The sequence below is a fragment of the Pelecanus crispus genome, chromosome 1 (genome assembly GCF_030463565.1).
Source record: "Pelecanus crispus isolate bPelCri1 chromosome 1, bPelCri1.pri, whole genome shotgun sequence".
NCBI lineage: Eukaryota > Metazoa > Chordata > Aves > Pelecaniformes > Pelecanidae > Pelecanus > Pelecanus crispus.
This window is the reverse complement of record NC_134643.1, coordinates 25,489,257-25,501,300: the sequence shown is the minus strand read 5'-3', so window position 1 is coordinate 25,501,300 and position 12,044 is coordinate 25,489,257. Positions and strand designations below refer to the sequence as shown.

The window sequence follows — 12,044 nt, the reverse complement described above, 5'->3', positions numbered from 1 at the left end:
TTTCCTTGCAATTCACGCACCCGTGCCTCTAAGGTTGAGGTGGGTTTTCCATCCCACTTTCTCATGTCCTCTCCATAATCACGCAGGTAAAACCACAGGATGCCCCGTGGTGTGTATCCTCTATATCCTCTCTCTTGAGCATAGGGACGTTGACTCCTAATGGCTGAGACACTGGTCCGTGCAGGTGGGGAGTAGGACAGATCCTCTCTGAGTTGTTGGAACTCTTGGCATATTTTTTCAGACAGTTTTTCCACAGCCGAGACACAGGCCCGTAGGGAGGAAGAGAGCTTTTCTTCGTAGTCCCGGAGTTGTCTAGCCACTTCATCCACCGTTGGTGCCTCGTCGTCTTTCCAGGCTAGTATTGCCAACGAGTTGGAATACGATGCTGGTGCGCTCCGTACCACCTTCCGCCACATGGATTGTGTGCACCTGACTTCATCTGGGTCTTTGGTTAACCGCTCATCATTCAGGTCACTGTAAATCACCTCCAGCACGCCTAATTCCCTCAGGTACTGGATACCTTTCTCTACGGTGGTCCATTTGCTTGGGCGGTATAAAACATCCTCCTTGAAGGGATACCTTTCCTTCACGCTTGACAGAAGTCGCCTCCAGAGGCTGAGCGGTTTTGCCCCTTTTCCAATTGCTTTGTCAATGCCCCCTTCCCTGGAAAGGGATCCCAGCTGCTTGGCTTCCCTACCCTCTAAATCCAGGCTACTGGCCCCGTTATCCCAGCATCGGAGCAGCCAGGTGATGATGTGCTCGCCTGGATGACGACCAAAATCTTTTCGCATATCTCGCAGCTCACTCAGGGATAGGGATCGGGTGGTCACCATCTCATTTATGGGTTCTTCCTCCTCTGGTTCTCGTGATGGCCCTGGTTCATCTTCATCCCTTACTAAACGAACTGATTTCCTCGTGTATTTTTTCTTCTGTATAGGGGCAACTGATACCGGCGCAGGTTGGTTCTCTGGTTTAGCCACAGTGTCTGTCACTGGGGTTTGAGTAGCCGCAGTGCTCATAGCTGTGGCTGGAGTAGCCACAGTGCCTGGGGCAGGGGTTTGAGTAGCTGCAAGGCCTGTAGTGGGGGTTGGAGTAGCCGCAGGGCCTGTAGTGGGGGTTTGAGTAGCCACAGTGCTTGTTGTTTTGTCATCAGATCCAGAGACCTTCTCTTTCTTTTGAGGGTACTGATTAGCGTTGACCACGGCTCGATAGGCATGGGCCAGTCCCCAGCATGTTGCAATGATTTGTGTCTCTCTGGAGCTACCAGGGTGACAACATACTTCTTCCAAATACTTTACTAATTCTTCAGGATTCTGCACTTGTTCAGGGGTGAAGTTCCAAAACACTGGAGGTCCCCACTGCCCTAGGTACTTGCGCATACGATCCCACACACCCTGCCACTCATAACTATCCAGCCTTGGGGTAGATCTCTGGATGGTATTTTTAAACTGCTTACTGACCTTTATCAAAATGGAAACAACATTCCCAAGAATTATCAATAGAAGTATCTTAACTGCCCAGGGGTGTTCAAGATACAGGAAAGTTGTTGTAATGAAGGAGGAAACATCATAGAAGAAAGCAGCAAAGGTGCCATTCTGTATTTCCTCCACAACAAGCCTCTCAGAGTAAGAAGTATAATTGCTAACTCTCTCTATGAGGTAGTACCCGAAGTACAGTAGTGACTTCTGTATGAAACCCAAATACCAAAGAATGCTCAAGGTCAGGGCTTTGATAAGGAGCCTCCCAAGCAAAAGATCATGAATCACTGCAGAGCATAGCACACTACACAAACTGACAGCAAGCTTTAACGCGTGCTGCAAAAAAAAGAACATGGTGCAGATCAGAAGAACTAATATCGTGACCGGCAACTGTTAACAGACTCCTTAATACACTCTGATTAATCTGTTGTTATCTCAAGTCCCTGTTCGGGCGCCAAAAAGGACTGTCGTGGTTTAGCCCCAGCCAGCAACTAAGCACCACGCAGCCGCTCGCTCACTCCCCCTACCCCGATGGGATGGGGGAGAGAATTGGAGGAGTAAGAGTGAGAAACACTCCTGGGCTGAGATAAGAACAGTTTAATAATTGAAATAAAGTAAAATAGTAATGCTAATAGTAACAGTATAATAATGATAATAATAATAATGATACACGAAACAAGTGATGCACAATGCAATTGCTCACCACCCGCCGACCGATACCCAGACAGTTCCCGAGCAGCGATCGCTGCTCCCCGGCCAACCCCCCCCAGTTTATATACTGAGCATGACGTCATATGGTATGGAATAGCCCTTTGGTCAGTTTGGATCAACTATTCTGGCTGTGCCCCCTCCCAGTTTCTTGTGCGCCTGGCAGAGCATGGGAAGCTGAAAAAGTCCTTGACTAGCATAAGCAGTACTCAGCAACAACTAAAAACATCAGCCTGTTATCAACATTCTTCTCCTACTAAATCCAAAACACAGCACTATGCCTGCTGCTAGGAAGAAAATTAACTCTATCCCAGCCGAAACCAGGACATGTTTGTCCTTGATTTCCTCCTACTTCTCAGAATAGGCAAGCTACTCTCAAATGAAGAATCCCAGAATCATCTCTAGACAGTATTATGTCTGTGACCAGAGGCAGGATCTAGTCCATTTGTTGACATAGGTTTGTTCATTGTTTTGGTCCCCCAAAGGCCTAGATTTCACCATTCTGGCAGAAGCTATGCTGCTATGTTATCAGTCACACTTTTCTGCCTTCCCTTTCACACATGCTTTTCTCCCACAATCAAAGCAAATCTGGAGTTTTCAGTAGATTCAGATGTGATGAAACTCAATGAACACACAGGGAATCTCATTGTACTACTACTACAACAATCTCTGCTGTGAACCTGGCTTGAGGCTGGATTTAGGAAGGTTCAAGTCTCCATCAACCTCTCATACTGTCAAGCTTTTTTGGGTATGCAACAATTTGATGGATGGAGGCATTCTGCTGTTTTATTGAAACAAATTACAGAAAAATCATGTAGCCAGAGGGATGATGAAAAAAATGCAAATGGATAATAAGTACAACCTGTTGTCTGTATGCACTGTTGGGGTAAGAGAGATCTACAGTGCTGTGCCCATACTGCTTATAAATTTTACACTAAGTAGTCACAGAAAAGACAAACAGAGGGAGAGAAATAATTCAAGATTGTAGGGACCAGAGATTTGCAGTTTCTACTCCTAGCTGAATTCAGTAAATGCAAACCAAAATCTTGTTTTGTTTTTTTTTTTTTAATCTGTCCCCAGAGATTTCTTTATTTCCAACCACTCTGTGGCCCACTTCATGGTGACTCCTGTATTTTCATGCACACTCTTACATACTCCTTAGATACTCTATGGCCTCATCATGAGGTCTCTATGGAAAGTGACAGATCCAGGTTTGAACCATTTCAAAATCAGGAGGAAAGTGGATTCAGGTGAGTTACTGCACAGAGGAATGCTTTAGATACTGGGCTACTATGTAAAAGTTGCTGACTGCACCAAGACTACCACCACTACTGTTATGTTCTTGAATAAAAGTGAGATTGCTCACTCGGGGCGTATGGACAACCTCACTTTCCCTAATGAATTACACTCCTGGGCAGACTTGGTCTTGGGGTCACTTAATCTGTAGATCTCAAATGGCCTCAAGCAACATATAGATGGCCATATACCAAGATGATACACAGCTTTTGAGCCTGTTTAAAAGAGCTCTGGACAGAAGATAAAGCGCCTATAGTATTTTGGATACCTCACTGAGTTAAATGAGCGTACATGGATTGTTTTCCTGCATGTGTACAACAGTCCAGGTTCCGGTTTTGTGTTATCTTGTACCTTCCCTTAAGTGCTCTGTAAAATTAGTTAATTAACACATAGAATTTTATTTTGAGATAGGTGAGAAATATTACATATGGATTACTGTTGATTGAGAGAAGACATTGTGAGACTGCGCACGTTTACAGACATCAGTAACTGGCACAATCAGGAAGCATACTCATTCTGATCCATGACTCACTGGATACCATTCCACTGTCAGTTTTATATCTGCGTTTTATATATATACAATTTTATATAGAGAGAGTTTATTTCCTCTATGATTGTACATTGTGCTTTTTCTTCAAAGGGGAATTTTATTCAAAGATTACAATGTATTCAAAATCACAAATGGTATCTCTTTCATGGTTAGAATTAAATATTTATCGTCTCTTACTTTATCTGCATTTGTTTCTTTTTCTGCATTAGGTCTCAGAAGTTGTTGAAAGGTTTCCTGCAGTCTGAAATGACAGAGCACCTCATATAAAGGACACTATTTTACACCTGCGGAATATTGCTTAATAGGTATTAATCTGAAGAAATATATTGTATGGTAGAGCTTTTGACAAACTACCAATCTTCTGAACACCCAGAAAGCATTTAATTTTTGTCTGATCAGAAGCAACTAATGTCACTGCACATGCTACAATGGAAACCCTAAGACAAATACAAAGTTTTGGTATCTGTGTTACCTGTACATATCCTATAGCATCCGGTATGGTGTTTGCCACCCTTCTAGTTTCTTGCTGCTCATCTCTGAACATAAGAGCTCGTCCACTTGTTTCTAATTCACCTTTCCTTTCTATCTGGAACGCTCCTACAGAACTTTGTACTGAAAGGACTGGAGTGCAGCTGGACATGAAATTTTTTTCTCTCATTGGAAGCACACTGAAGACGTCCATTGGGCAAAACATCACTCTCTTCTATCCAGACAGGCTTGGCTACTATCCTTACAAAAATGAAGTCACAGGAGAGGCGTTCAATGGAGGACTCCCCCAACTCTCGCTGCTGAAGAATCATTTAAAGAAAGCCAAAGAGGACATCCAGTTCTATATTCCTTCAGATGAACAGTTTGGATTGGCTGTCATTGACTGGGAAAACTGGAGACCTGTGTGGACAAGGAACTGGGGATCAAAAGACATTTATAGACAGGAGTCCATTGAACTGGTTCAGCAGAGAGACCTCAGTCTATCAGAAGCCAAAGCCAGGACTATAGCTAAAATGGAATTTGAAGCTGCAGCAAAATCACTTATGTTGGAATCTTTAAAGCTGGGCATAGAAATGAAGCCAAATCGTCTGTGGGGATACTACCTTTATCCGGACTGTTATAACTATGATTACAAACAAAACCCACATAATTATACAGGAACCTGTTTAGATATTGAAATAGAAAGAAATAATGAGCTTAATTGGTTGTGGGAGGAAAGCACAGCACTTTATCCATCTGTCTATCTAGAGACAGCCTTAAGATCTTCCAGAAATGCCCAACTCTTTGTTCGCAACAGAGTTCAAGAAGCCATTAGAATTTCGTATGTCTCTAATTCCACTCATCCTCTTCCTGTTTTTGTATATACACGTCCAGTATTCACAGATGTCTATACGGAATATCTCTCCCAGGTGAGTGGCACTAGACCTTAAATATTTCAAATTTAAGTGGAAAGAAATTACCAGGTCATACTTATTTAGCAAATATGCTAACTCGTATCAGGAAAAAAAGTGTGTAGATTTTGTATAAAAAAATAAATTAATTCATCAAAGAAATTTAATCAAACAGAACACTAAGTGGTCTATTTTCAAACCTCCCTCATCATATTTATCAAAAGGTGTTTTATTCTCCGAGTAGTTCTCACATGTAGCAAAATATTACAAAGCTAGAAAGCATATTTAGCACATTAGGTCAGAGGAAAGAAATTTGAGTAACCTCTTCCAAAGAGAATTAGTAAAACTGGGCTAGCCTAATGTCTGCTTTTCAGGTTATAAGAAGAAACAATAAAAGGGAGTCTTTCATTTCCTTAAAAAAGGGTTTACAAGCTAGTGAGAAAATTCTGTCCTTAGTTGTACTCCAGTAGCTTTCTAAATGGTACTTCAGCATCTCATGAGTTAGTCAAGGTTAGACTCTGATTAAGGTCTAATCATCTTATTGAAGTTCTAGCTACATTCTTCCTTTAACATTTTTACATACACCTACCCTATCAAAGATACCACCAATCTGGGGAATCTCTTCCTGGTCATCCAGGCCATGAGGTAGGGGAAGTTAGAGGTTGTGGTCCTGGTGACTGCATTGTGTCTGGTGTCCTCTCACATACTGGATAAAGCATCACCAGGCATTGCCCGCCAGCTCTGTGGATACCTTCAGGGAGCAAGGGGTGCTGCCAGGGTCCCTGCTGGGCCCCTAGCTAATAATTTAAATCCTGTAATCCTTACATTCGTCCTTATCATGTGTTGTGCCCCACAGTAAGTTGTTTTTTCCTTGTTCTTTTTCTACCCATAGTACTTTTCCATCCCAGATGGGCTTTAAGATCTTGTTAGGGCTGGCCTGATAGCTGACCCTAAAAGGAGAACTGAACAGAAACAGATTTCCCAAATCAATCTCTGTAAGAGGCCAGAGATGTTCTCTGGAGAAGAGAGATTCCTGTTGGTGAAAGTTCTTTCTCTTGCTACTTTTCTCCTTTACTACTTTCTGGTAACTGAAATTAAGTTTTTTTTAAAAAAAAAAAAAAAAAAAGGCTGTGCTTTCCAGTCTCTGCTTCAGGCAGCATTACTGAAACCAGTTTGAAACCAGTTACTGTGAATTCTGAGCAGCCAGGAGGCAATGCAGCAAAATAAAACTTAAAATGGTTGGAGGAGTGTGTGTCATATGCCTAACCACTGGCTCAGTTTTACAGCCTTGTTTTTCTAACCAGATGACATATATAAATTGGATATAGTTGGCAACATTTTCTGGCATCACCTATGCAACCCAATCCCAGAATAAAATAGTGTAATTGAGGGCAGAACATTTGCATCATGTGTAATTGCTTGCTGTCTTCAAAGTAGTTATTTTGGATATGTAATTTACTATATGCATTATACCTTTTGCCCGTATGTCATAGCTCACTTACATTAGTATGATTCTTTGCACATTTCCTCTCAGGATGACCTGGTAAACACCATTGGAGAATCTGCTGCACTGGGTGCTTCTGGAATTGTGATCTGGGGTGATATGAATTTAACACAAAATAAGGTATGCCAGATTAATTATTATATGACATTTTTAAAGAGCAATAAAGTGACAAGGACATAAAGCATTATGATTACTTACATCATATCTACTTTTAAAATGATGACTCCATATTGCCAGCAGTCTTCTCTGGTTAAAAAACAAACACATTTGAGGCTTATGAATCTTGTCATTGACTACACAGAATAAGAGTTCTATTTTTTAAAATATCACTGTTGACTCTGAGTAACTGGACAAGCTACTACAATAACTGTAGGCAAGTTAGCACTTGTTTAGTTAATTTAAGAAAAGAATTCCTATACCTTCATTACATTCCAGTCATGAGGTACAGAAAAAATTACTTGTGCTTGCCCAGAACAATTTTTAAAAGACCCTTCTGCTTTTAGAAGTGGTGCATTTAGCAATAATATTTAAAGCACCAGGAGGAGTCAGTCTGTGAAATTTCACCTCTAGCCTGTTCTGTGTGTTTTAAGTAGTACTTTGATTAACTTCATTGTAAGAAAGATCTGAGTCAGAAGGGGAAAAAAAAATCCAATTTGTTTTAGGAAGGTCAAATACATAGTTTGAGAAATATTGTTATAAGGATGTTCAAATAAATATTTCAAACTAGCTCATTCATACCCAGGCAAGCTAGATATAATAAACTACTATACAGTAAGACTCTTCTGAAGTCTTCTAAGAGTAAAGAACTGAAACTCTTCAGCACTGCTGGGCCTCCTGTCACAGAAAGCATGGCCAAATAAACCTCCCCAGCTCTGGAAGGGTCAAATTCCCCAAAGCATCCCACTTTGACTCTTTTTTGTACGTGCCTGCCTTTGAGAAAGCGTATCAGTTGCACCTGAAGGCTTTTTGCCCATTACCCCAATATCAGAACATAGAGAAGCCACAACTTTTATTGCTTGAATTTTGAGATTTGTATGAGCAAATAGAATTTTCCACAGCCCAGTCAGACTATGTATTTGTGAACTAATTGCACCTTTTTTTTTTTACAGCTATCACAGTCAGTAACCTTTCAGCAATGAAATATTATTGTGAGCCTTACTTCTGCAAGAATCGCATCAACCAAAATTTTCAGGCAGGGTTTTTATATATACCTAAAAGAAAAACAAAAAACTACATATAACCCAGATTCACTTAAGTGACCTCCATGGGTATAAATACTAGCTGTGTCTATGTGTGGTATTAGGCAAATGCCCTAAGGAGACACAGTGTCAGAAACAAAGAAAAAGTTTGCAAAGCTTCTGGTTATTAAACTGTGCTAAGCATACAGAGAATATATGCCAATTTCGTGATCAATTAGAGTGATCAATTCTCTCAGCATACTTTCTGTTTCACCATCCTCCCAAAATACTTTCCATTCAAAAATGCTGTGAAAGCTCCTTACTCCTACAGTCTAGCTATTCAGGTCAGGGGAAAATTGAAGAGTCTTACAGCGTTGATTTGATACAAAAATTATTTGTTCAGGCTGAAGAAGTGGGATTTTTTTCAAGATCCCTTCAAACCTTTCAAGACATATAAAAAGGAACTTTGATCCTTCATGTAACTTCTTTAAATGCATCTGATTCAAAATACTACATGAAACATACAGATAAAGGAAAGCTTAGTCATCTAGCTTAGTCATCTGCTTTCTAATATAAGTGCTTTTCATAACATCTCCAGCAACCACCCAACATAAATTTGCTGTGATCCTTGAGCTATATAGCAACTTCTCAGATAAAATTCCTTCCAACAACCAGTTATAACTACTATCAAAACCTCAGGAGAAACATTCACAGATATCCACTATGGTACTGTTATTAGAATGACAGCATTTTAATGGTTTCCATACTAAACACTGCAGATATGATGCTTTTTTCACAGAACACCTGTAGGACTCTGGACAACTACCTTAGGAGGACTTTGACCCCATACCTCATCAATGTCACGATGGCAGCCAGAATCTGTAGCCAGGTGTTATGCCAAGACTCTGGTGCTTGCACACGGAAAAAATGGAATTCCAGTGACTATCTTCACTTGAACCCTGAGCATATCGTCATTCAAATGACAAAAGATGGAAAATACACTCTGCAAGGGCAACCAGCGTTTCAGGATCTGCAAACATTCATAGAAAAATTTGATTGCCGCTGTTATGCAGGGCACAGTTGTGAACCTAGAGTTGATATAAATGATATCCATTACCTCCATGCTTGCATTGCAGAAGATATTTGTGTTCACATATCCTCAAATTCACTTTCTAATATAGAAGCCCCTGAAGAGAAGATCCCGTCTAACAGAACTGTGTTTTCAGTTACCTCTCAAAGTAAGGTGGCGTTATCTACACATCCTGAAATAGAAGATTTTCAATCTACCTTCAGAAATAATATGCTCAATATAACAACTGCAGAATATAACACTGTCACAGGTGCCACTGGATATAATTTACAAGGAAATGATACTCGTACTTTCAGTGGTTCTTCATCCTATAAGGCAAGGATGTTTAATCTGTTTTGTTTAATTATAATTTCAAGAACCTTAGTATAAATGACCCATAAAAGTGAGAATATTATTTTCCCTGGCTGTGTTTGAAATTCTAAAGGTTTTATTTATATAGAAAAATCATTCCTGAAAGGCATAAACCAGCTGCAACTCTGTGGTCTTATCTGTATCAGGAAATCTTTTCTATTCCATAGGTGACACTTCAGCTTGAATGTATTTCTTCAGTTTAGTTCTATAAACTACTATTTGTGCCAAAGATACACTGGTATGTATATACTGATTTTTACCATATGAAAGGATAATCCAGAGTAAGGAACATTTTTTTACAGTTTACATTTTTAACTGTTATATTTGGAAAAAAAAAATGTCGATAATGCTGTTTTGTATATTTCAAGTTAAGCCAGTTAAATACATCTCAACCTGGATTTCATTGAGTCTCAGCAGTCAACAGGTTTGATGCTCTATGCAGGAATTAATTTCATTCTATATGAAAATTAGCTCTTAAAAATATTTGGCTTAACTTTAGATCTGTGGGACTTTGCAGCATAAAACTTATCTGATTAATGTAGTGTTTCTCCACTTTTCACAATATCTATAGGGACATTGTGGTTTTTCTTTTAATTAAATATATTCATAACTGTTCAAAGGGTTCTAACTTGAATGTAAATGTTGACTTCAAATATTACAGCTTCATTATTTAAAATGTGAGCTGGAGCGGTTTATCCTTCTTTCTTTCTTCTGCTCCTCTTCTCCCAAGCCCTCCCCCTTATTTCAAGATGCCCCCTCCTTGGCTTTCAGCTGTTTTGCCTGGTCAATACTCACAGCTCACCTGATCTGCCTCTGCACTCCCTACCCGCACTGGTGACCAGTCCTAGTTTCTCTGTCCAGCCAGCCCTAGCAACCGGATAGGACTGTCCGTGCCATTTGGACAAAAGCCTGTGAGCATGGGACTTTCTCTATGCCTGAATATTTTCTGAGCAGTCTCTTTGGTGGAAACCAGTTTGTTCCTCAGGAATACTCAGCAGTGGAGGCTGCAAGATGCAGCGACGCTGGAAACCTGGCTCTCCCTTTCTTCACCTCCAGTGCCTGTGATCCCCAATCTCAGGACCACCTTTTTGATCAAGTCTGCTAACGGAACTAAGACTATTTGCTTAATATTATTTCATTGCCGAAAGCAATGTTGAAGTGGCAGAGATGCCTCAGAAGAAAACTGCTCCCAGTTTCATATCATGAGTCCAGTTATGGTTTATGTATAGTCAGTTTAAGCATTTAGAAGCAATTAACTGTAGTTCATTTGATAAAATATCCTTTTTAAAATATCCAGATCATTATGTCAGATGCTTAATAGACAGCTGGACTTCTGATGGGTGAAGAGTGGCTGCGGGCATGGATAGATTAAAAAAGTCTCCCTAAAGCTAGGCATGATCTGCATAAATAAACCACCACTTCCCACAGATATAACCTGCCTTACTAATGGAAATACCAGGGATTTCAATATAGTAGCCCTTTATTTCTGAAAAGTTAATGCCTAAATTTAGCAGAAAACACATATTATATCTGCTGCCTTTGAATTTACAGGTTGCCAGTCATAATAGACATGCAGAAAAATACATAAAGGGTTTAGATTTAACATGGAGAAATAGTGTTTTATGGCTTTTGGACAACAAGTTATCAAGAGGAAGTGACAATTTTCTCATTGCGGTTATGGTGTTGAATCCACAAGTCAAGGCTATTTCTGCCATCAATGTTCCAAGTAGAATAATGAATAAAAAATATACATGTAGTGGACTGTCCAGCACAAAAGAAGCCAGCTGGTTTTGATCACCTCTGTAAAAACATAGTTTCTTCACTGCAGCTTTGATTTTGGTTATTTGATCTTGGGTAAACAAAAGCCGTGGTATGTCTTCTGCATAATTCCTGTACCTGAGGTCCCTCCCTGTCACGCTGGACTTGTGATAGTTTCTAAAAACTGGAAAGTCACTGGTAATGTCTTAGTGTATTTTGTATGACTTCTATGAAGTTCTATTTTTTCAGCAAAACACTTTAACATGGTTAAAATTTTATGTTGACACACAGCATTCTACTTCAAACACTGCACTGCTTTGTTAAAGCACAAATTGGCAGTTTCCTGAGGTTAGGCTTGTTTGTATCTAGTGCTCTGAAAGACACTGGATCTGCAGCTCTTTGTGGTAAGAGAGCTTGCAGGTTCACAAAATCTACAAGTCTTGCCATAAATATTTTTGACTACCAGCCAAGCAATAGCAAGCAGAGCATTTGTGACAAGGAAAGTGTGAAATCAACAGAAAAGGAGGAATGAGAAGTTAAAATCACAGAAGAGTTGAGACGGAGCGCCCAGGACCTCCTAGTGGATGCAGAGGAAGTGAACTGCAGAAGTGGGTAAGGATGAGGGGGAAGGCTGGAAAGACGGATGTCCTGTTGGGAGTCTGCTATAGACCACCCAACCAGGAGGTAGAGGTAGATGAGGCATTCTAGAAGCGGCTGGCAGAAGTGTCGCAATCGCTAGCCCTTGTTCTCAT

General features: G+C 40.3%; 1 protein-coding gene across 1 annotated transcript; it reads left to right on the top strand.

The window, feature by feature from the left end:
- Window positions 1-4,460: 4,460 nt before the first annotated feature.
- On the top strand, window positions 4,461-9,552 carry SPAM1 (sperm adhesion molecule 1). The gene is made up of 3 exons (XM_009482002.2): window positions 4,461-5,429; window positions 6,946-7,035; window positions 8,893-9,552. The coding sequence occupies exons 1-3, from the start codon at window positions 4,461-4,463 to the stop codon at window positions 9,550-9,552; spliced, it is 1,719 nt and encodes a 572-aa protein (XP_009480277.1).
- Window positions 9,553-12,044: the final 2,492 nt, after the last annotated feature.